This window comes from Aquarana catesbeiana, linkage group LG04, assembly GCF_042186555.1.
Source record: "Aquarana catesbeiana isolate 2022-GZ linkage group LG04, ASM4218655v1, whole genome shotgun sequence".
In the NCBI taxonomy this organism is placed as follows: Eukaryota; Metazoa; Chordata; class Amphibia; order Anura; family Ranidae; genus Aquarana; species Aquarana catesbeiana.
Genome location: NC_133327.1, coordinates 13,043,820 through 13,070,774, shown reverse-complemented (window position 1 = coordinate 13,070,774; position 26,955 = coordinate 13,043,820). Strand labels below are relative to the sequence as shown.

Below are 26,955 nucleotides of genomic sequence, written 5' to 3'. Positions count from 1 at the left end.
CAGGGCCACTTGGTGCTAGAAACCCCAGCTATTGGATATTTTATGGTGCTAGTTCCACTGGGTTTGCACACCAAATTTGGGGTTTCTAGCACTAAGTGGCCCCGAGATACGGGGCCCCAAATTCGGTCAACTGTGTCTATATGCAGCAATGTCATTTCGGGACCCTTTGGGTTCAGAGACCCCAAATTTTGGCTGCAGCTAGGGGGCATCTAGGAACCCTTAACTTACGAGTTTGAAGTTCAGGGGACTTATGGCTGCAAATGGGCAAAGTGAGGCATGCAAATGGGCACAGTGAGGCTGCAAATGGGCATTGTTGACCCTCCTTTCCATTTACAGTATCTGTGTATTTCTCACCCTCGTCTTATACTCGGGTCAATAAGTTTTTCCCATTTTTTTGTGGTAAATTAGGGCCTCGACTTATACTAGGATCGGCTTATACTCGAGTATATACGGTACTGTATAGATATCCAGACTAGAATGTCCCTGACCAAGTAGGAAATCTTTTTAACAGTTTGGCCTCTAGAAGTCCCAATCCGGACCCGACTCATTTTCTCTCAGATCCAATTTCTATGATATCTTTATTTTGTAGATGATGCACAGATACTTGTAAATGTTTTACATATCTTTCCTAAAACTCTATACTTTATTAAACCTTTTATGACCACAGCTTTTTTTAAAGTTTAGATGCTCAAATCAAGTTTAGAAGAGCCATGTTGCATCAGTAAACTTAACAACAACTCAATGATAATTTTTCTGTTTGACATTGGGCCTAAGAACTAGGAAAACACACATCTGCACATTCATAGTTCTCTGCTGCAAGGTTAATTACGGTTCTCAACACAAGGAACATTTTTCATGTGGATTTAAAAAGGCAGGTTGTGGTTATGAAGGAGATAATACAGTATATCTTGATAGATTTGGATGTATACTGTGACCAAATGTAATGATCATTGCATACCTTCCCCCTCTCTCACACCCCATATGTTTGTACCCTCCCCCATGTGATACCCTTTCCGTTCTTACATCCATCTATCTTTCCTTGCTGACAATCAGTTTTGCTACCATTGGTCACATCATATATGATATATAAAGATATATCTGATGGAAAAAAGTCAGACCCATTCAGGTTGAGCCACATCTTCCAATTGGCATTGGATCCATGTTGCAAAAAGTGATTACCTCCAGATCATGTATGGTCTTCCTAGTAAGAAAAGGTCTTTAGAACATACCACAATGTGAGCAACAATGCCCTCTCTGCAGGTGGCCAACTCATCAATGATACATTAGCCCTTCTCCAGAATTAAAAAGGACTTCTTACACAACTGCTTTTGGGCAGCCAGCAATATCAAGACAGTGAAAGTCTGCTCAACCAACCAAAAAGAATGGGCTCAGATTTTAAATGACATAATGCAAATGGATACCCTGGTAGAATCTCATTAGAACAGAATGGGACAAACCCACAAAGAATGGGTTCCATTTTAAAACGTAGCCAAATAAAACCCTACTGTATATAGATATCCCACAACAGCTACCCAGACCAGCAATATTGTTGACCAAGCAGGAAATCTCTTCATCAGTTTGGTCTCTAGTAGTCCCAATCTGGACCCAACTCATTTTCTCTTATACCCAATTATGATATCTTTGCTTTGTAGATGATATGCAAAAAGTTGGACAGTATCAGACCCATTCAGGTTGTGCCACTTTTCCCACTGGCATTGGATCACTGGTGGCAGTGTTTAACTGAAAAGGGTGGTTACCTCTAGGTCCAGTAAGGATGGATGGCCTGTTTTAGCCTCCTATTAAGAAAAGATTTACAACATACCACAACATGAGCATCACCCTCTCTGCAGGTGGACAAATCATCCATAATACATTTACCTTTCTCCAAAATGAAAAAGGACATCTTACACAATTGACTTTGGGCAGCCAGCAGTTTTCCAGACAGTGAAAGTCTATCTACCCAAACAACCAACCTACCTAAAGGAATGTGCTCAGATTTTAAATGACATAATGTAGATGGATACCCTGGTAGAATCCAATTAGAACAGAATGGAACAAGTGCACAGAGAATGGGTTCCATTTAAAAACTTAACCCAATAAAACCCATTATAGCCATCCCACAACAGCTACCCAGACCAGAAATATCCCTAACAAAGCGGGAAATCTCGTCATCGGTTTAGCTTCTAGTAACCCCAATCTGGACCCAACTCATTTTTACTCTTGGACCCAGTCCTTGTAACAACATTGTTTTGAATATGACACCGACATACATGTAAATGTTCTACTTATCCCTCCTATAACTCTACTGTTTATTAAATCTTTCATCACCACAATTTTTTTGAAGCTTAGATGCCCAAATCAAGTTTAGCAGAGCCATCATGCATCATTAAACTTGACAATAACTCTATGACCATTTTTCTGTTTGACATTGGACCTGAGAAATAGGAACACACACAGTTGCACATTCCTAGTTCTCTGCTGCAAGGTTAATTACGGTTCTCAACGCAAGGAGCACTCTTCATGTGGACTTAAAAAGGTGGATTTTTATCATGAAGGGGCTAATATATATCTTGATATGTTTGGATGTATACCATGACCAGATGTAAAGGGCCTTGGATACTCTCTCCCTCTTCCTCTACCATTCATGTATGCACCTAACTTTATTTCTATTACCCTTCCCATCCTTATCTCCATCCATCCCACCTGGTTGACAATGAGGTTTATTACCATTTTTGTTTTGGTCGTATCAAACTTAGATAGACCACCTTGATGTACCACTCTGATGGACCACCTTGACCATTTTGATGGACCACCTTGACCTTCTTGATGGACCACCTTGATCATCTTGATGGACCACCCTGACCTTCTTGATGGACCACCTTGATGGAACACCTTGACCATCTTGATGGACCACCTTGATCATCTTGATGGATCACCTTGATGGACCACATAGTCTTTTTCTCCTGTTGATCCATTGCTCACACACACACACAAACACACACACACACACATAGAAGGCCAGAAGCATGGTATACATTGTCGGTAATGGAGGTATAGATTCCTTTTTACCTGTTGTTGGCTTTGTTCTTCTAGATTGAGTTTGACCTCCAAAGACTGGCGTGCTTCCAGAAAGGCTTTGCGGTGCTTGCGATCCGCCATGTAGTAGGACATGATGCCGACAGTGATTGTGCACAGGTAGATGGCTATATTGGACAACACCTTGGGAGAGGAAAGAAATCATAAGAGGCTCATTAGTTGTGTATAAGACTGATAACTCTTCAAATTTTGTTCAAAACCAAAAAGCAATTGAACCTGTAAAGACTCCCTGGAGTCAAGGGAAACAGCATGGAGGACCATTACTGCCACTGTCTTCCACTATGACAAACGCTGAACAAACCCAATATGGTGCATGCAGAGTAAGAGGCCCATTCAGGGAAGACAGCACTGCTACCATGTACCTTGCACCATGTGCCTTTGACCCAGTCTGTGGACAGTGTACACAAACCACCAGGATTAGGATAACAAAGTGTTTAATCTACAAGACTCCAGATATTAGGTAGAACTCCAACCAAACTATTCTGCTAATATGTTGCCTTCCATGAGCTTTCCTTTCCCCCTCATCATTATTACATTACATATATTATCTGAGTTGAAGTAATATCATTTTTGGGTCTCTGTGTTTCTCTGTGCAAAGAAGGCAGATCATGGCTAGTGGGAGGGGCCAACAGGCTGCTCTACATACAGTAGCTTCCTGAAAACATCTCCTCCTCGCAAGAGCTCTCAGCCCCAATTCAAGCAGTGGGAGGAGGTATGCAAATATCAGAATGCCTTGATGGGTTGGTGTCAGTCTGGAGGAGTGGGCATTCCCGGGCAGGCTGCATTTACATAGGTAACACCCACATGTGATGATGAGCCTCCATGATTGAAAGAACTTTAAATCCAATGAATGAAAGGGGAGGAGCCAGGGACTGTTAGGCTAGGGAGGAAAGGGCTCAGAGATGCTGATGGATGTCCTCCAGCCAGTAAATGAGGTGGGCTCTATCTGGCGGCTGACTTCAGCATCACATGTGGGCATTACCTAGGACTATCTGCATGCAAATGGGAAACCTCTCCTCCACACTGATACCGACCCAGCAAGGCATTTTGATATTTGCAGAACTCCTCCCACTGCTTGCATCAGAGCTGAGGATTCTTGAGAAGGGTACTGAGGCTGTGTGGGTTTTCAGGAAGCTATGTATGGCACCTTGCCAGCCTCTCTCCCTTTCCATGATCTGCCGACATTGTGTGGAGAAGCACAGAGACCCCGTTATGATATTACTGGGTCTAATATGAGGTATAAAGGCCCCTCTTACCATCCATGATCTGCCTGCATTGTATAGCCACTTGCCGACCGCAATACGTATATATAAAGTACGCTTTGCCGGGTTATGGCTGAAGCTGACAACCATAACCCTGGTATTATTTTTTTTCAGCTGGCATCTGGCTTTCTCATAAAAGCGGTCCAAGTAGCTAACTAGCCTCTGGATCGACTTTAGAAGCAGTGGGAGGGGTCTTGCCGGTGTTTCTCAGACTTACCGTTTTTACTGGCGCATCGGATAAATGATCTGAGGGGTCGTGCAGCTGGCCATAGAGGTTACCAGAGACCAGATTATCTCTGATCACCTCTATGGTCTTGGAGAACCTGAGCGACGTCATGACGTCACTTTCGGTCCAAAGAGGGAGTAAAATAATTATTTTTTTAATCTATTGCTTTCAAAAGGTAGAGGAAAGATTTGGGGACCCCAGATCTCTCCATAAAGAGGACTTGTCATCCTTTATTTCTATTACAAGGGATGTTTATATTCCTTGTAATAGGAATAAAAGTGATAAAAAAAAAAAATACTAATAATAAAGGGACAGTGTAAAAATAAATAATAAAATAAATTTTAAAAAACTTTTTTTTAAAGCGTCCTAATCCCTCTGTGCTCGCACGAAAAAGCAAATGCATATGTAAGTCACGCATTCATATGTAAACGGTTTTCGCACATGTGAAGTATCACAGCAAACGTTATAGTGAGAGCAATAATAAACTTCCTCTGTAACTCTAAACAGGTAACATGTAGAAATTTTTAAAGCGTCGCCATTCCACGAGCATGCACAATTTAAAGTGCAACATGTTAGGCACCTGTTTACTCGGCATAACATAATCTTTTATATTTTACAAAAAAATTGGTTTATATATTGTGTTTAATGAATTTTAATGCAAAAAAAAAACAAATGTACGATATTTCTTCCTAAAAAAAATTGCGTTGCGCAAATACTGTGTGACATCAAATATTGCAATGATCGCCATTTTATTCTCTATGGTCTCTGCTTAAAAAAAAAAAAAAAAATATATATATATATATATATATATATAAATGTTTGGGGAGGTCATTTTCTAGCAAAAAATACTGATTTAAAATTGTACACAAAAAGTTCCAGAAAAGGCCTGGTCAGCACGTGGATAGAGAAGCACAGAGACCCAGTGAAGATATCACTGGGTCTAATATAAGGTATACAGACCCCTCCCACCAGCCATGATATGCCTGATCTGCCTGCATTGTATACAAAAGTACAGAGACCCACTGATGACATTGCTGGGTCTAAAATAAGATATGTAATGAAAATGGAAAGATTTTATTTACAAAAAGGTGCAATCATTTTTCTTTTTGCCATTAAAATTGGCAATTGTGTTATAGAGGCTCGTGTTTTAACAGCGCGCTCGGTCGTGCAGATTATAGGCATTGTACTCCGATGCAAAAATACGTTTTCTTTTTCACCTTCGTATGAAAATCAACCAGCAAGTGATACATCAAACAATTACACTGCAAATGAAAAAAGATGAATCCCTCTTAGCATTAAGCTAATCCTATTTTTAGGGCCCGAGTGTCTTAAAATAGCAAATTTTCTTTTCCATAAACAGCTGGGAGGAGAGGCCGCTGCTTCACCAGAGGACGGCGTGACGATGTGCCTTCATCATATACAGTACACATCACATCGCATTTTTATTGAAGTCTATTACTCAATAGCCACAAAGGATAGAAATCCCCTTTGTGTGCAGCAAAATTCCTTTGCAAAGCCAGATATTGCTTAGTAAAAGTAGCAATAACATCATCACTGTGCTCTACAAAGCCTGTGCAGAGAGCAGAGCTGTGAGTGGGGCCCAGCAGGGGGCAGTGGCGTCACTAGAGTTTGCGTCACCTGGTGGGGCTGGAATGGGATTGGGGTAGTGGATGGAGCCGGGATGGGATCGGGGGGGTCATGTGGATGGGGCCGGGTTGGGATTAGGGTAGTGGATGGAGCTGGGATGGGATCAGGGTGGTGGATGGAGCTGAGATGGGATCAGGGGGTTGATGGAACTGAGATGGGATGGGATCAGGGGGGGAAGGATGGAGCTGGGATGGGATTGGGGTGATGGATGGAGCCGAGATGGGATCGGGGGGTGGGGGATGGACGGGGCAGGGATGGTATTGGGGTAGAGGATAGAGCCAGGATGGGATTGGGAAGAAGGGGTGGATGGGGCCGGGATGGGATTAGGGTAGTGTATAGAGCTGGGATGGGATCGGGGGGGGGTCATGTGGATGGGGCCATGATGGTATTAGGGTAGTGGATGGAGCTGGGATGGGATCAGGGTGGTGGATGAAGCTGAGATGGGATCAGGGTGGTGGATGGAAATGAGATAGGATGGGATCAGGGGGGAAGGATGGAGCTGGGATGGGATCAGGGGGATGGATGGAGTCAAGATGGGATTGGGGTGGTGGATGGAGCTGAGATGGGATGGGATCAGGGGGGAAGGATGGAGCTGGGATGGGATCAGGGGGATGGATGGAGTCAAGATGGGATTGGGGTGGTGGATGGAGCTGAGATGGGATGGGATCAGGGGGAGAAGGATGGAGCTGGTATAGGATTGGGGTGGTGGATGGAGCCGGGATAGGATTGGGGTGGTGGATGGAGCCGGGATAGGATCGGGGGGGTGGGGTAGACGGGGCAGGGATGGGATTGGGGTGGAGGATAGAGCCAGGATGGGATCGGGGGGGAAGAGGTGGATGGGGCCGGGATGGGATTGGGGTAGTGGATGGAGCTGTGATGGGATCTGGGTGGTGGATGGAGCTGAGATGGGATCGGGTGATGGATGGAGCTGAGATGGGATAGGATCGGGGGGAAGGGAGGAGCTGGCATGAGATCGGGGGTGGATGGGGCAGGGATGGGATTGGGGTAAAGGATTGAGCTGAGATGGGGTCGGGGGGGAGGGTGGATGGGGGATGGGGCCTGGGATGTCATTGGGGCAGTGGATGGAGCTGGGATAGGATTGGGGTGGTGGATGGAGCTGAGATGGGATTGGGGTGGTGGATGGAGCCGGGATGGGATGAGATCAGGGGGAAGGATGGAGCTGGCATGGGATTGGGGGGGTGGATGGGGCAGGGATGGGATTGGGGTAAAGGATTAAGCCGAGATGGGGTCGGGGGAGTGGATGGGGCCTGGGATGGGATTGGGGCAGTGGATGGAGCTGAGATGGTAGTGGGGTGGTGGATGGAGCCGGGATGGGACCAGGGGGAAGAATGGAGCTGGGAAGGGATCGGGGTGGAAATGGAGTCGGGATGGGATCTTTGTGCTAAAGGGTGCTATGGAAGGGGAGATCAGTTGTGCTGGGGGGAGGCGGGAGGTTCAAACTTCAAATCTACCCCCATCTTCTAGCACAAGTCCTCTCTAAACTAAAACAAAGCACCCCTAGCACCAGGGGCGTTGCTAGGTCTACAAAAGATCTGGGGCTAGAGCCCATAGCAGCGTAGTAAAGAAAGTCATACGCTTGGACGGGCATACACATGTATATAATATACGTGTGTGTATATATATATTCCCATAGAGCACCCCCTTACATCAGGGTCCCCAGAGAGCCTCCCCCTTGCATCAGGGTCCCCAGAGAGCCCCCCTTACATTAGGGTCCCCAGGGAGCCCCCCTTAAATCAGGGTCCCCAGAGAGCCTCCCCTTAAATACGGGTCCCCAGAGAGCCCCCCACTTACATCAGGGTCCCCAGAGAGCCTCCCCTCCCCTTGGGGACCCCTGCAGAGACTCGGGGGTATGGGCCCCTGATTCGGGGCTACAGCCCCAAAAGCCACCCCCTAGCGACACCACTGCCTAGCACATATCCTCTAACCCCCTCCCCCCTTCCCTAAAATCACCCCTGGCAGCACAATTGATAATTGCCCATGCCCCCCCAGTGTACGTAAACGTCAGAGCCGAGGAGGAGGCGGCTATAGTCCGGTTCCTGCAGGCTGCATCTGAAGAGAGATGTGATGGTGGGGGTGTGTGGGACCATAGGACCCGGGCACCCTGTCTGTCAGTGTCTCTGCCTTACTCCCTCCTCCCCCACCCTACCTGCACATCGCGTGCAGCTGAGGGGATAGCAGAGATCACGGAAGGGAAAGAGGGAGTCACGGCACCCAGTGTCAGTCCGGCCCTGGTGGTGTCACCCTCTGGCGGGTGTCACCCGGGTGCGGGCTGCACCCCCTCCGCACCCCGATAGTGACCCCACTGGCAGGAGGGGGGCTGAGACCAGACCAATAACCCTGCACAAAAAGATAGAGCAGCAGTTAGCGGTCTCTATTGCAGGAAGTCTCTGTAATTGGATTACTACACAGATCTACACAAAGCAGACTAGTAAAGAAAAATGATTATTACATGTTTTACTTAATGGCAATATTAAGTGCTTATATGCCAATGTTAGGTAATATTAAGTACTTACAGTATCTCACAAAAGTGAGTACACCCCTCACATTTTTGTAAATATTTTATTATATCTTTTCATGTGACACTTTGCTACAATGTAAAGTAGTGAGTGTACAGCTTGTATAACAGCGTAAATTTGCTGTCCCCTCAAAATACCTCAACACACAGCCATTAATGTCTAAACCGCTGGCAACAAAAGTGAGTACACCCCTAAGTGAAAATGTCCAATTTGGGCCCTCTAGCCATTTTCCCTCCCCAGTGTCATGTGACTCGTTAGTGTTACAAGGTCTCAGGTGTGAATGGGGAGCAGGTGTGTTTAAACTTGGTGTTATCGCTCTCACTCTCTCATACTGGTCACTGGAAATTCAACATGGCACCTCATGGCAAAGAACTCTCTGAGGACCTGAAAAAAATAATTGTTGCTCTACATAAAGATGGCCTAGGCTATAAGAAGATTGTCAAGACCCTGAAACTGAGCTGCAGCACGGTGGCCAAGACCATACAGCAGTTTAATCGGACAGGTTCCACTCAGAACAGGCCTCGCCATGGTCGACCAAAGAAGTTGAGTGCATGTGCTCAGCGTCATATCCAAAGGTTGTCTTTGGGAAATAGATGTATGAGTGCTGCCAGCATTGCTGCAGAGGTGGTAGGAGTGGGGGGGTCAGCCTGTCAGTGCTCAGACCATACGCTGCACGCTGCATTAAATTGGTCTCCATGGCTGTCCTCCCAGAAGGAAGCCTCTTCTAAAGATGATGCACAAGAAAGTTTGCTGAAGACAAGCAGACTAAGGACATGGATTACTGGAACCATGTCCTGTGGTCTGATGAGACCAAGATAAACGTATTTGGTTCAGATGGTGTCAAGCGTGTGTGGCGGCAACCAGGTGAGGAGTACAAAGTGTGTCTTGCCTACAGTCAAGCATGGTGGTTGGAGTGTCATGGTCTGGGGCTGCATGAGTGCTCCCGGCATTGGGGAGTTACAGTTCATTGAGGGAACCATGAATGCCAACACGGGCAGGGCAGTATTCTAACATAACGACCCCAAACACACCTCCAAGGCGACCACTGCCTTCCTAAAGAAGGGGCATTCTTCTCACTTACCACCAATGTAAGGAAAATTCTTCCCACTGATCACCAATGTAAGGAACGTTCTACCCACTGACCACCAATGTAAGGAACATTCTTTTCATTGACCACCCCACTAATGTCCTGTGATTTGTAAATATATAGTACTTATTGACAGGAGTTTCCCAGCCCCTACAATTTATTTCAAGGGTTCCTCCATGGTAAAAAAGTTGACAATGGCTGATCTACAGGTTACACACACCCATGTTCTGATACTTATTAGGGTATTTTCCAGGCTTTGTTGGTTTGGATGTATCAACATATAAACATAATCAGATGCACTGATTGGCTGCTCTAAAACAGGCAACCAATCAATGCCTCCATCTGCATACAGATCCCACCACATTCAAATATTCGATTGGTGGCTTGGAGGAACCCCTTAGGTTCTGATCATTTGTACATCAGGCTTTAGGAACCTGGTATGGGTGGGTCTGGGAATTTCTCTTCCTGCACCACAAGCAGAGGTTCCCAGACCACCTAAATACAGATTATATAGATGGGGGTGGACTGGGGGTGCTGCCTGAATATCTAAAGCACTGAGAAGTTGAATTTACTCTTTTAGGTACCTAAAGCTCAGACTGGGAGAGTGAGAAGCAGCACAATGAGCCAATTCGGTGTGCTGCAGTGATAACAAGGAATATGCTGATGGGAGAAAAGAGCAAAGTGACAGTGAGATGAGCTCATTGGTCTTCCGCTTCTCCTTTCACTGTCCAGTCACAGGCTGGGGGAGGGACACAACCTGTAAATGAAAGTGAAAATGCAGCAGAGTACAGTTAGGTGCCCCTCCTCTGCCAGACAGGGTTGTACTGCAAGATGCAAGCTGATAGGAGGAAAGAAGAGAGTGACAGACAGATGGGTTCATCAGTCTGCTGCTTCTTCTTGCCATGTCCAGTCACAGGCTGGGGGAGGAACAAGACCTGTAAATGTTATCCAGACAGGATTGTACTGCGCGGTAGGGCTGTGTTAATCTCAGAACTGGATGGACAGATTTTTTTTTGGGGGGGGTTAAAGAGCCCCCCCCCCATGTGTATGTCCTCTGTGGCTAATGAACAGCCTTCATTTATAATTTGGGGGAATGTAGAATGTACCGTACACTCTACTAGAGATTGCAAGGAACTGCGTAACGAGGAGAAAATTCCACAAAAGCGTAAAACGATGGAGCAGGGGATGGGGGCTGGGCTCAGCTTCATAAAAAATTGACATATGGGAAGTCTCCCCCCTATAGACTGTACAGGAATGCTGACTGTATGGGGGATGGGAGTATGGGGGGGGGACCAGCAACACCGCCATTCTAAAAATAGACTTCTATTTATAGAGTCACTCAGGCAGACTGCATAGTGCCGGGGTTTGGTCGCATCACGACGGGACCAAAATAGTTAACCAAATCCCTTTGAATAAAAGGGTCATATGGCTGTGAAAACCGCCATAGTTTTCCTAATCCTCATGATTATACCCAGGTCATATGATGGTCCCCCCCCCCTGCAGCCATTCCCCATGACGGCCACAGTTAGAAGTGATATAATGGAATGGGTGAAAGGAAACTTTTCCCGAGAGAAGCATAGACCTGTCTATTGTCAGCTTATTATTCTGAAAATGCTATTTGCCTGGCTCACTCTGACCTCATACATCTAAAGTTCTGGTCACTGACCCCGGGACAGGCCACATAGGAACACATGGGATTGGGAATAATGTATATGTTTTACTGCGGAGCAATCAAGGCGTTTGAATGAGCCCTAGAAGCCATTGAGGAGCATTCCAGGATAAAGATGCTGCATGAGAAAAGTCCTGGATATGGGTATTCAGTATCAGAGGATAACCAAACAGACCTCTGGAGCCCAACACATGACCCACGGGTTAACCAATGTAGGGGGTTATTATTGTGTCCAGTGGCACCAATGTTGGGGGTTATTATTGTGACCAGTGACACCAATTTTGGGGGTTATTATTGCATCCACTGACACAATGTCTGGTGTTTATTATTGTGTCCAGTGGCACCAATGCTGGGGGTTATTACTGTTTTCAGTGACACCAATGTTGGGGTTATTATTGCATCTACTTACATCAATGCTGGGGATTAGTATTGTGTCCAGTGGCACCAATGCTGTGGGTTATTATTGTGTCCAGTGACACCAATGTTGGGGGTTATTGTGACCAGTGACACCAATGTTGGGGTTATTATTGTGTCCAGCGACACCAATGTTTGGGGTTCTTATAGCATCCACTGACACAAAGTCTAGGGGATATTATTGTGTCCAGTGACACCAATGTTGGGGGTTATCATTGCATCTACTGATACCAATGTTGGGGGTTATTATTGCATCTACTGACACTAATATTGGGGTTATTACTGTGTCTGCTCAAACCAATGTTGGGGGTTACATCTTCGGTGTGTATTGCAAAAAAAATGCAGCAGGACCTGAATTTTTGGTCGCTGCTATTGTGCAGCCCTTTGAAAGTGTCAGGAGCCGCACTTGAGGCCCCCTAAAATCTTCCAAAATGTTGACCATCGCATTTTCTACAAGTTGACCATCACTGTAATAGACAGTAATGAACATTCCAGGCTCAAGGTGCAGCATGGCAGAAGTCCTGGACATAGATATTTAGTAGTAGAGGACAACCTGGCAACCTACCACCGTTACATTATAATCTCTAATAAACAGGACCCTCATACCTCCCCTGTTATATTATAACCTCTAATGAGCAGGACCCTCATACCTCCCCCTATTATATTTTAATCTCTAATGAGCAGGACCCTCATACCTCCCGTTATATTATAATCTCTAATGAGCAGGACCCCCATACCTCCCCCTGTTATATTATAATCTCTAATGAGCAGGACCCTCATATATCCCCCTGTTATAATCTCTAATGAGTAGGCCCCTCATGCCTCCCCCTGTTATATTATAACCTCTAATTAGCAGGACCCCCATACCTCCCCCTGTTATATTAAAATCTCTAAAGAGCAGGACCCCCATAACCCTCCCCCCTGTTATATTATATTCTCTAATGAGCAGGACACCCATACCTCCCCCTGTTATATTATATTCTCTAATGAGCAGGACCCTAATCCCCCCCTGTTATATTATACGCTCTAATGAGCAGGACCCCCCATACCTCCCCCTGTTATATTATATTCTCTAATGAGGAGGACCCTCATACCTCCTTCTGTTATATTATATTCTCTAATGAGCAGGACCCCCAAACCTCCCCCTGTTATATTATATTCTCTAATGAGGAGGGCCCTCATACCTCCTTCTGTTATATTATATTCTCTAATGAGCAGGACCCTCATTCCTCCCCCTGATATATTATAAGCTCTAATGAGCAGGACCCTCAGACCTCCCCCGTTATTTTATAACCTCTAATGAGGAGGACCCTCATACCTCCCCCTGATATATTACAAGTCCTAATGAGCAGGACCCTCATACCTCTCCCTCTTATATTATGACCTCTAATGAGGAGGACCCTCATACCTCCCCATGTTATATTATAACCTCTAATGAGGAGGACCCTCATACCTTCCCATGTTATATTAAAATTCTTAATCAGCAGGACCCTCATAGCCTTTACTATGTAAATTATGAGGTCAATGATAATGGTTCAGCTCCCCGTTCCACCACTAAGATTTATGTACAATATTTGCATTGGATCGTCTATTGCATTATTTATCAATGAATGATCTATTATCTTCTCCAGATAATGAAAATGATGTCGTTTGGGCATAGAGGTCTTATAAATATTAATGACATTGATGTTTTTCACCAATGCGGTAACACATACCTTCCCTCCGCGGTTCAAAACGAGAAATAATGATCGATTATGTGTTTTTAAGTCTTTTTATTGCTCTCAAGCAGCTGTATAAAAATTACAGGGGTATATATCAATCCGGTGTGTTCATATTCAAAATACAAAGTTATTTAACAGTAAGTGATAACAAAGAAACAAAAAGGTTATGTATAATCCTATAATCATCAGCTTCATCTAGTGGCCATAATTGGCCGTATTTTCCGCATTGAGGTGTTTTATAAAAATACCACCTTATACCCATTAGATGGAGCTGAGGATCACAGGAAATAAACCTATTAGGCAAATGACAAGGATCATTCATGATGGATTGGGCAAATGCTTGTTTGGTATCAATTATGTTGATTTTTTTTTTCTTTTTTGGCAGGTCAAGGAGCATCCTTCATCTTTATTGACGAGGATCTGCATAGCTGGAAAAGTTAAATTTTGTTCTCATCTGACCAGAGAACCTTCTTCCACACGTTTGCTGCATCCCCCACACGGCTTCTCGCAAACTGCAAACGGAATTTCTTATGGCTTTCTTTCAACTAAGGCTTTCTTTTTGCCATTCTTCCATAAAGGCTAGATTTGTGGAGAGCACGACTAATAGTTGTCCTGCGGACAGATTCTTCCACCTGAGCTGTGGATCTCTGCAGCTCCTCCAGAGTTACCATGGTCCTCTTGGCTGCTTTTCTGATGAATTCTCTCCTTGCCCGGCCTGTCAGTTTAGGTGGACGGCCATGTCTTGGTAGGTTTGCAGTTGTGCAAACCTCTTTCCATTTTCGGATGATGGATTGAACAGTGCTCCGTGAGATGTTCAAAGCTTGGGATATTTTTTTTATAATCTAAACCTGCTTTAAACTTCTCCGCAACTTCTTCCACAACTTCTCCACAACTGTTCCTTGACCTTCATGATGCTGTTAGTTCACTAAGGTTCTCTAACAAACCTTCACAGAACAGCTGTATTTATACTGAGATTAAATAACACACAGGTGGACACTACTTACTAATGAGGTGACTTCTGAAAGAAATTGGTTCCACTAGATTTGAGTTACATAGTTGGTAAGGCTGAAAAAAGACAATAGACTATCCAGTTCAACCTGTGAAGGTGTTTGTGTATCAGTGTCTATAATGATTTCCCATATCCCTGTATGTTGTGTCCTTTTAGATGTACGTCTAATGCCCCGTACACACGGTCGGATTTTACGACGGAAAATGTGTGATAGGACCTTGTTGTCGGAAATTCCGACCGTGTGTAGGCTCCATCACACATTTTCCATCGGATTTTCCGACCCACAAAGTTTGAGAGCAGGATATAAAATTTTCCGCCAACAAAATCCGTTGGCGGAAATTCCGATCGTGTGTACACAAATCCGACAGACAAAGTGCCACGCATGCTCAGAATAAATAAAGAGATGAAAGCTATTGGCCACTGCCCCGTTTATAGTCCCGACATACGTGTTTTACGTCACCGCGTTTAGAACGATCGGATTTTCCGACAACTTTGTGTGACCGTGTGTATGCAAGACAAGTTTGAGCCAACATCCGTCGGAAAAAATCCTAGGATTTTGTTGTCGGAATGTCCGAACAAAGTCCGACCGTGTGTACGGGGCATTAGAGTCTTCTAAAAAATATCCATACTCACCGAAGTCACCACCAATTGAGGGAGAGAGTTCCACGTCCTTATAGCCCTAACAGTGAAGAACCCTCTACGCAGTTTAAGGTAAACCACTTCTCGTCCAGTCTCATTGTATGCCCCCGTGTCCTTATACACTCCCTAGGACTGAATAATTTAATTATTATGCTGGGATCCCCATTGAGATATTTGTAGATCGCTATAATGTCTCCTCTCAAGCGTCTTATCTCCAATGAGAATAAATTTAGTGTTTGCAGACGTTCCTCATAATTGAGGTCCTCCAGTCCCCTTATTAGTTTTGTTGCCCTTCTTTGGACTCTCTCGGGTTCCAGCACATCCCTTCTGAGGACTGGTGACCAGAATTGGACGGATAACTCCAGATGAAGTCTAACCAAAGTTTTATAAAGTGGCAGGGCTTTTTTTCAGGGGGCATTTGGTGAAACTCAGTTCCACCACCTCTGGCTCAGACCCTTTGGTGCCTGCTCACCACAATCACTTGTAAACACAGAAGTCTGGTTTTTGTGTTTACAAGTGACAGCTCTGCACTCTGTATGTAATGCAATCCTGGTATTTAATGCCCCTTTAAGACCCTCCTATTGTTTTCGTGAACACACCCACTATTTGATGTGATTTGGAGGGTGTGTGTAGAGGGAGGGGTTTTGTGGGGCCGTGGTTAAGTTCCACCACCTATTGTTTGAGGAAAAAAAAGCCCTGGGCATAATTATAGTTTTGTCCCTGGAGTATATCCCTTTTTTTATTCATGCTAATATTCTGCCTGCTTTGGTAGCTGCAGCTTGGCACTGTATGCTGTTGCTCAATCTGTCATCTATTAGCACCCCTAGATCCTTCTCCATCCTGGAATCTCCCATCGGTTCTCCCCCTAGTAAATATTTTGCATTTGTGTTTTTTGCCCACAAGTGCATTACTTTAAATTTTCTCCACATTAAAGCTCATTTGCCATTTGTCTGCCCACTCCTTTATTTTATTCAGGTCATTCTGCAAAATGTCCTGATGTGAGTTTATTACTCTGCTTATCTTTGTGTCATCCGCAAAAACCGAGACTGAACTAGTTATCCCATACTCTATATAATTTAAATAAATTGAATAGAATTGGTCCCAAGACAGAACCTTGGGGTATCGCACTCACCAATCCAGACCAGTCTGAGTACATGTTATTTATCACTACCCTTTGGACCCGTCCCTGTAACCAGTTTTTTACCCAAGTACAAACCCTATGGTCCAAGCCTGCAGACCTCAGCTTATAAATTAAGCGTTTATGGGGGACTGTATCAAATACTTTTGCAAAGTCCAGATACACCACATCCACAGGCCTCCCCCTGTCTAGATGGCAGCTCACTTCCTCGTAGAATGTTAGCAGATTGGTCTGGCAGGAACATCCTCTCATAAACCCATGGCAATTACCACTGATGATATTCTTCTCCTCAGTAAAACTTTGGATATAGTCCCTAATCATCCCCTCCAATAATTTACCCACTATTGAGGTTAGGCTGACTGGCCTGTAATTCCCAGGAATATGTCTCTGCCCTTTTTTAAAAATTGGTACCACGTTGGCTTTTCTCCAATCAGCTGGTACCCATCCTGTCATTCTGCTGTCCACAAAAATCAGGAATAATGGCCTGGCTATCACTTGACTGAGTTCTCTGAGGACTCTCAGGTGTAAGCCATCTGGTCCTGGTGATTTATTTGTGTTAAGTTTATTAAGTCTTTCCATTACTCCGGCCTCTATTAGCCACAAGGGTATGTCATGTGTTGGGTTACTAACACTACAGTCGCCGGCGGCAAACCCTTCTTTTTCCTGCATAAAAACTGTGGAGAAGAAGGCATTTAGTACAGTTGCCTTCTCCATGTCATCTGTAACCATCTTCCCATCCTCATCTTTTAAGTGTGCAACATGCTCCGATTTTGTCTTTTTACTGTTAATATAGCTAAAGAATTTTTTGGGGTTATTTTTACTGTCTTCCGCTATGTGTCTCTCGTAATCCTTTTTAGTCGCCCTGATTGCGTTTTTACATTTCTTATTACATTCCTTGTAGTGCAGGAATGCTGAAGGGGGTCCATTATATTTTTTAAAGGCCATACTTTTCTCCTTGATGAGCCTACTCATATTATGGATTAAGCCACCCAGGTTTAATTTTTGTTCTTCTATATTTATTGCCCATTGGAATTAACTGTTTGATACCTTTGTTTAATATGCTCTTAAAGCATTCACATTTCTCTTCTGAATTCAATGATTCCAGAATTTGGTCCCAATTAATGTCATGTAGCAATGACCATAGTTCAGGAAAATTGGCTCACTTGAAATGTAGTGTTTTTTGGTACTGCCAATATGCCTCCTTTTTCTGTGATTTATGCTAAATCCTATGATCGCTAGATCCCAAGTTGTCGTTTATCTCCACTTCTGAGATCAGACTTGGATCGTTCGGAATTAATAAATCTAACAGGGCATTCTTTCTAGTTGGGGAATCCACCAATTGGAACATGAAGTTGTCCTGTAAAACATTCATGAAATGATGGGCCTTTAATGAGTGAGCTATTCCCTCTGCCCAGTCAATATCGGGGTAATTGAAGTCCCCCATTATGATTACATTTCCTTGTTTCCCTGGCATTTCTAACTGAGATAGTAATTCCAGCTAGTTAGGGGTGTCAGAGTAAAGGGGGCAGGATACAAATGCACACCACACTTTCCAGATATTTATTTGTAAAAAATTTTGAAAACCATTTATCATTTTCTTTCACAATTATGTGCCACTTTGTTTTGGTCTATCACATAAAATCCCAATAAAATACATTTACGTTTTTGGTTGTAACATGACAAAATGTGGAAAATTTCAAGGGGTGTGAATACTTTTTCAAGGCTATCTATCTATCTATCTATCTATCTATCTATCTATCTATCTATCTATCTATCTATCTATCTATCTATCTATCTATCAATGGGGAACGCATGTTCCCCATTGACAACGTCTGCTGATGACGAAACGCGTCTGGAGGAAGGCACGTAGTGACGTCACCACGCGATCGCAGTAGGAGGACGGGCTCTGTTTGTTTGTGCCGGCCGGCATTCTTTTAAGCGATATTATCCTCTTTTAAATGTAAGTGCAATACTTTGTTTTAATAAACAATCTCTAGACTATATTACACTATGGCCAGTTTACTCTTTTCCGGAGCATCCAATTAAGATTAACGAACACTTTAGCGGGACAGAGGGAGCGATCTGCACCATCCGATTCACCGTCCCTATTGTGGTCATCTGCAAGCTAAAGGACCTAGGCTGGGTTATAGCCATCCGCCTTTTAAGCTTGCCGTCTGGTAAGCAGAATCTACAGCTGCGGTGGTCAGGCACTCTTCTTGTTTGTGTGTGCACACTGTGGTGGTATCAAGGCCTAAGGAGTTTAAATGGATTTTCTTGTCTCCATGCCTTTTGTTGTGGACACATTCATCAAGAATTTTTAGTGCAGCTTTTTAAAATTTTATTGGATTCTCTGTGGTATCGCACTGTATGCTGCTGCTTTTTTACAAGTTTATTTAATTTTCTCTCCAGCGTGGTATCCTCTCTTGTATAAGGTCCATAAAGACATGGATGAGCGAGTTTGTAGTGGAGGAACTTGACTGGCCTGACCTCAACCTGATAGAACACCTTTTGGGATGAATTAGAGCGGAGACTGCGAGCCAGGCCTTCTCGTCCAACATTAGTTGGCTGACCTCACAAATGCTCTTCTGGAAGAATGGTCAAACATTCCCATAGACACACTCCTAAACCTTGTGGACAGCCTTCCCAGAAGAGTTGAAGCTGTTATAGCTGCAAAAGATGGGCCAACTCAATATTGAACCCTACGGACTAAGACTGGAATGCCATTAAAGTTCATGTGCGTGTAAAGGTAGGCGTCACAATACTTTTGGTAATATAGTGTGTGTATCTATCTATGGACACAAGTCCTTATGAGGACTTAAAGCGTTGTAGGAGAGCGTGCTGCGCCTGCCGTTCCTGTGAAGCGTTCCCGACAACTGCTTACGAATGACATGAAAAAAAACAGTTTCTCACAAAAAAAAAAGGATGTTTACAATTTTATAACCTGACTGGGAAAGTATTACAGAAAGAGGCTATTTTTAATGGTCTCTCCAGGTTTCCATAACAACGCGCGTTCTACGATGTGAACAGACATATCGGAACATGCTGCGGAGTGAAGGATGGAAACAACAGAAAGGATGTGGAGTTCAGCGTCTTCTCACACCCGACTCTCGGTAAGGAAAGTAAAGTGGACATTTAAAGGGACATTCCACTTAAAAAAATGAAACAGTTGTATTGTGCAAACAGTTGCAAATTGTTTTTCACCCCTTGTCTACCAAGATACGTTCATAAACGAAGCGGTATACAAGGGGTTAAAGCAAGCTCACGGCTGCTGCTGTATAGGGCTTTCAGATAAACGTGAACCAGGTGGCCCTAGAGCCACCAAATCACTTTCATGAGGCTTTGAAGGTGCACCCCAACCCTCACCAGAAGCTCAGAATGGTGGTTCTCATGCTCTCCCACTCCTCCCACAATGACAGCAGGAGGTGATGAGGAAAAATCAGTTCTCCGATCCCTCCTGCGACTAATGAACCTGGAAGTGATGCGTATTATGTCACTTCTGGGCTTACAACTGTCATTCCCCTGGCTACTGTAGCTGAAGATGCAGCTAATCAAGCACGATCTGTCCTTGATTGGCTGCTAAGGGGAGGCTCCTACAATGACAGCAGGAGGTGATCAGAGAACATCGGTTCTCCGATCCCTCTTGCGACATGTATTATGTCACTTCCGGGTTCACAGCTGTCATTCCTAGGCAGCTAAGATGCCGCTAGATGCAGCTAATCAAGCACAATCTATCCTTGATTGGCTGAAAAGGAGAGTTTCCACAATGACAGCAGGAGGTGATCAGAGAACATCAGTTCTCCGATCTCTCCTGCGACTAATGAACCCAGAAGCTATGTGTATTACGCCACTTCCGGGTTCACAGCTGTCATTCCCCGGCTACTGTAGCTGAAGATTCAACTAATTAAGCACAATCTGTCCTTGATTGGCTGAAAAGGAGGGTTTCCACAATGACAGCAGGAGGTGATCAGAGAACATCAGTTCTCCGATCCCTCCTGTGACTAATGAACCTGGAAGTGATGCATATTACGCCACTTCCGGGTTCACAGCTGTCATTCCCAGGCTACTGTAGCTGAAGATGCAGCTAATCAAGTGCAATCTGTGCTTGACTGGCTTCAGTGCAGGGCAGAGGTGATATTGGGGATCCAATAGACCCCCCAATGTCTCCATGAAGAGGTCCTGTCACCTGTACAATGCTATCACATATGGTGGCTTGTTTGCCCCCTTGTGATAGCTATACAATTAAAACAGGAACCTCACCAATTTTATAAAAAAAAAAAATCCTAAAACGTTTTCTTGTATAAAAGTAAGAAAAGGCATACTAGTCCATGGAGTCCAGCGTTGCCTCGTTTGTAGCGCTGCCATCTTGAATTGACTGCAGCGTGTCTGCACGTGCACCAGACCCCCGGACATGAGCAAACGCACCACGTCCTTTCTGCACATGCACGAGATTCCACAAGCTGTCTCCTGGAATGCGTGACATAGAAATCATAGAAATCCCAGGAGGCGGTCCACTCGGAGTGAGCAGATGCTTTTTGAGGGCAGCGGAGGGATCAGGGGTCTAATAGACCCCTGATTTCTTGGTAAAGAGTACCTGTTACTGCCCATGCTATCAGAGATGTTCTTTATCCCTTGTTACATAGTTACATAGTAGGTGAGGTTGAAAAAAGACACAAGTCCATCAAGTCCAACCTATGTGATAGCAATAAAGTTGATTAAAAAAAAGCAACAGTGTAAAAAAAAAAAAAGTAATATAAAATAATAAAATTTAAGAAAATAAATTAAAGTACGCCTGTCCCTCTGTGCAAATGCTGACGGCATGTAGGTGCTGCACCACTCATGTGAGGACGTCAGAGAGCAATAATTCTGGAACCCAGACTTCCTGTGTAACTCTAAACTGGTTACTTGTAAAGGCTTTTAAAGCATATAGGTAAATTAGGCTCCGTTCACACTTGTGCGACTTGTCATGCAACTTTGTATCATCAAAGTTGCATGACAAGTCGCAGCCCATTCTTTTCAATGGCACCCATGCAAATCAGTGCGGCTTGAAGCCGCAGCGACTTAGAAAAGTTGCCTGCACGACTTTGATCTTGAGAGTGCACCAAAGTCGCACTGGAAATCGTGCAACTTTGGAGATGCACTAGTGTGGATGGAGCCCTAATGTACCATAGTTTGCTGCCCCTCCACGGGCATACACAAGGTTAAAGCGCGACGTGTTAGGTAGCTATTTACTCGGTGTAACATCATCTTTACTTTAACAAAAAATTGTGTTTGTGTGCACCAGAATTAATTAAAGTGTATTTTTACCTTAAACTATGCTTTTGATAAACTACTGCACAAATATTGTGTGACTTAAAAAACAGTCACTATTTTATTTTCCAGGGTCTTTGCTTTCAGAAAATATATTTTATATACAGTGTATATATATATATATGTCTGCAGTCTCTGACCATATATATATATATACACACACACACACACACAGAGGGAAAATAATAATTTGATCCCCTGCAGACTGTGTAAGTTTGTACACTTACAAAGAAATGAAGGGTCTATAATTTTTATCATAGGTGTATTTTAAATGATATAATATAATGGAGGTTCTAAGTAATTTTCTAGCAAAATATTTGTGTGATAAATGCCAGTATTGTCCCACTAGGCAAGTGGGTAAAATATCTCCTATAGACAATTTTGGCTACCATGTTTTTTTTTTTTTTTTTTTTTTTTTCGATTTCTCAGGCTTTGTGCAATTTTTAACTTTGACATGTTTGGTATCCATCTACTCAATGCAAATCCATATTTTATATTTTTACCCAAAAATTGGGTATAATGAGTTTGTGTGCACTAAAATGATTTCAGTGTATTTTTTCCTGAAAATATGCGTTTAAAAATTAGCTGCGCTAATATTGCGTGACATAAAAAAAATAGCAATCGCCACCATTTTCTTTCTCCAGGGTCTCTGCTTTCTGAAAACATAGAATTGTTTGAGGGGTTTAAAAGTACTTTCTAGCAAAAAAAAAAAGCAGATTTTAACATGAGAATGCCTAGAACTCCCTTGACTTCCTGACTAACAAACCCAACAGGAAGTGGGACAAAATCACCCCACAGTCAGGGAAATCCCCTCGAAGACAGGTAGCCCCCCCACTGGAAGATTTCCCTCTATTACTGTTCTGGTAACAACTCAAAGTTTTGGATTTCCCGTCACTTTCTGTCCCAGGACAAAACAGAGAGGGGGAATCTCCCCAACGAGAGTAAAAAAAAAAAAAAAAAAAAACTTGATAGAAGTTCTAATGCCGCGTACACACGGGCGGACTTTTTCGACCGGACTGGTCCGACGGGACGAATCCGTCGGACAATCCGACCGTGTGTGGGCTTCATCAGACCTGCAGCGGACTTTTTCGGTCGAAAATCAGACGGACTTTAGATTTGGAACATATTTTAAATCTTTCCGACGGACTTGAGTCCGGTCGAAAAGTTGGCTCGTCTCTATGCTAGTCCGATGGACGAAAACCGACGCTAGGGCAGCTATTGGCTACTGGCTATCAACTTCCTTATTTTAGTCCGGTCTTACGTCATCACATACAAATCCGTTGGACTTTGGTGTGATCGTGTGTAGGCAAGTCCGGTCTTTCAAAAGTCCGTCGGAAGTCCATCGAAAGTCCGCCGGAAAGACCGTCAGACCTTTGATGACAAAAAGTCCACCCGTGTGTACGCGGCATAAGCCGCCCACGTTCTATCCATAACTAAAATAAAACGTTTTGGCTTATACTTTCACAGCCAGGAACACCACATTTTCTGAAAAGTGTCAGCAATGGCTAATGTCTTATTATTTCTTGGAGGACGAATCTACTTCATTTCACGCTGAGTGTGGAGGAATGCTGCGGCACTACTGGAATATGTTACTAAGTTCTATGTGGCGTTCACCAGAAGAGCCGTCCGTTGTCACACCAAACAAAACGAACTACGGCGGGGAATAGCGAGACTCCGGGGAATGCAAACACTGCGCAAGAGATACATGATAAATAAACATCCAAACCACCACATTTCATCACTGGGACCATCTACATCCATACCTATCGGATTATCCATCCATAAATGTATCTATAAATCTATCCATAAATCTATCTATCGATCGTCATTCATTCTATCTCTTTATCATCTATCTATAAATCTATCTGACCCTAAATCTATCTATCTTATCTATCTATCTATCTATCTATCTATCTATCTATCTATCTATCTATCTATCTATCTATCTATCTATCTATCTATCTATCTATCTATCTATCTTATCTATCTATCTATCTATCTATTTATCTATCCATCCAATCTATCTATCCTATCTATCTATCTATTTAATCTATCTATCCTATCTATCTATCTTATCTATCTATCCTATCTATCTATCCTATCTATCTATCCTATCTATCTATCTTATCTATCTTATCTATCTTATCTATCCATCCAATCTATCTATCCTATCTATCTATCTATTTAATCTATCTATCCATCTTATCTATCTATCCTATCTATCTATCTTATCTATCTATCTTATCTATCTATCTTATCTATCTATCTTATCTATCGTCATTAATTCTATCTCTCTATCTATAAATCTTTCTGTCCCTAAATCTATCTATCTATCTATCTATCTATCTATCTATCTATCTATCTATCTATCTATCTATCTATCTATCCTATCTATCCATCCAATCTATCTATCCAATCTATCTATCCAATCTATCTATCCAATCTATCTATCTATCTATCTATCTATCTATCTATCTATCTATCTATCTATCTATCTATCTATCTATCTATCTATCTATCTATCTATCTATCCAATCTATCTATCTATCTATCTATCTATCTATCTATCTATCTATCTATCTATCTATCTATCTATCTATCTATCTATCTATCTATCTATCTATCTATCTATCTATCCATCCAATCTATCTATCCTATCTATCTATCTATTTAATCTATCTTATCTATCTATCTTATCTATCTATCTTATCTATCTATCTTCATTAATTCTATCTCTCTATCTATAAATCTTTCTGTCCCTAAATCTATCTATCTATCTATCTATCTATCTATCTATCTATCTATCTATCTATCTATCTATCTATCTATCTATCTATCTATCTATCTATCTATCATCATTCATTTTATCTCTCGATCTATCATCTATCTATAAATCTATCTGTCCCTAAATCTATAAACAGTGCCTTGAAAAAGTATTCATACCCCATGAAATTTTCAACATTTTGTCATGGTACAACCAAAAACATAAATATAACTTATTGGAAATGAATGACCTATCATCATTAATTTTATCTCTCTATCATCTATCTGTCCCTAAATCTATCTATCTAACCATCTATCTATCTATCTATCTATCTATCTATCTATCTATCTATCTATCTATCTATCTATCTATCTATCTATCTATCTATCTATCTATCTATCTATCTATCTATCAACAGTGCCTTGAAAAAGTATTCACACCCCTTGAAATTTTCCACATTTTGTCATGTTACAACCAAAAATGTAAATATAATTTATTGGAATTTTATGTGATAGACCAACACAAAGTGGCACATAATTGTGAAGTGGAAGGAAAATGATAATAGTTTTTTTAATTATTTTTTTTTTACAAATAAATAAGTGAAAAGTGTGGCGTGCATTTGTATTCAGCCCCCTTTACTCTGATACCCCATAACTAAAATCTAGTGGAACCAATTGCCTTCAGAAGTCACCTAATTAGCAAGTAGAGTCCACCTGTGTGTAATTTAATCTCAGTATAAATACAGTTGTTCTGTGAAGCCCTCATGGGTTTGTTAGAGAACCTTAGTGAACAAACAGCATCATGAAGTCCAAGGAACACACCAGACAGGTCAGGAGTAAAGTTGTGGAGAAGTTTTAAAGCAGGGTTAGGTTATAAAAAAAATATCTCAAGCTTTGAACATCTCACGGAGCACTGTTCAATCTATCATCAGAAAATGGAAAGAGTATGGCACAACTGCAAACTAGGGATGCACCGAATGGGGTTTTTGGTGCCGAAACCGATACCGAAAATAAATCTTCCTTGATTCCGAAAACCGAAACCGATACCGAAACAACACTGATACCGAAAGTGACTGTTTTTTAAAACATTTTTAAACAGGAGATGGTCAGCGACTGCAGAGATGTTACAGGAGATGGTCAGAGACTGAGGACATGGTACAGGAGATGGTCATAGAATGCAGACATGGTACAGGAGATGGTCAGAGACTGAGGACATGGTACAGGAGATGGTCAGAGAATGCAGACATGGTACAGAAGATGGTCAGAGACTGCAGACATGATACAGGAGATGGTCAGAGACTGCAGAGATGGCACAGGAGATGATCAGAGACTGCAGACATGGTACAGGAGATGGTCAGAGACTGCAGAGATGGTACAGGAGATGATCAGAGACTGCAGACATGGTACAGGAGATGATCAGAGACTGCAGACATGGTACATGAGATGGTCAGAGACTGCAGACATGGTACAGGAGATGGTCAGAGACTGGGGACATGGTACAGGAGATGGTCAGACTGCACACATGGTACAGGAGATGATCAGAGACTGCAGAGATGGTACAGGAGATGATCAGAGACTGCAGACATGGTACAGGAGATGATCAGAGACTGCAGACATGGTACAGGAGATTTTCAGAGACTGCAGACATGGTACAGGAGATTGTCAGACTGCAGACATGGTACAGGACATGGTCAGAGACTGCAGACATGGTATAGGAGATGGTCAGAGACTGCGGACATGGTACAGGAGATGGTCAGAGACTGCAGACATGGTACAGGAGATGCTCAGAGACTGCAGACATGGTACAGGAGATGGTCAGACTGCAGACATGGTACAGGAGATGATCAGAGACTGCAGACATGGTACAGGAGATGGTCATAGACTGCAGACATGGTATAGGAGATGGTCAGAGACTGCGGACATGGTACAGGAGATGGTCAGACTGCAGACATGGTACAGGAGATGGTCAGAGACTGAGGACATGGTACAGGAGATGGTCAGAGACTGCAGACATGGTACAGGACATGGTCAGAGACTGCAGACATGTTACAGGAGATGGTCAGAGACTGCAGACATGGTACAGGAGATGGTCAGAGACTGCAGAGATGGTACAGGAGATGATCAGAGACTGCAGAGATGGTACAGGAGATGATCAGAGACTGCAGACATGGTACAGGAGATGATCAGAGACTGCAGACATGGTACATGAGATGGTCAGAGACTGCAGACATGGTACAGGAGATGGTCAGAGACTGGGGACATGGTACAGGAGATGGTCAGACTGCACACATGGTACAGGAGATGATCAGAGACTGCAGACATGGTACAGGAGATGGTCAGAGACTGCAGAGATGGTACAGGAGATGATCAGAGACTGCAGACATGGTACAGGAGATGGTCAGACTGCAGACATGGTACAGGAGATGATCAGAGACTGCAG

At 43.2% G+C, this 26,955-nt stretch overlaps 1 protein-coding gene across 1 annotated transcript in view; it reads right to left on the bottom strand.

Moving 5' to 3' along the window:
• ADCY3 (adenylate cyclase 3) overlaps positions 1-26,955 on the bottom strand; it is a 175,011-nt gene that overhangs the window by 128,041 nt on the left and 20,015 nt on the right. Inside the window, exon 2 of the mRNA XM_073624847.1 lies at positions 3,070-3,219. Coding sequence (XP_073480948.1) covers positions 3,070-3,219 — 150 coding nt within the window. The remainder of the gene's footprint in view (positions 1-3,069; positions 3,220-26,955) is intronic.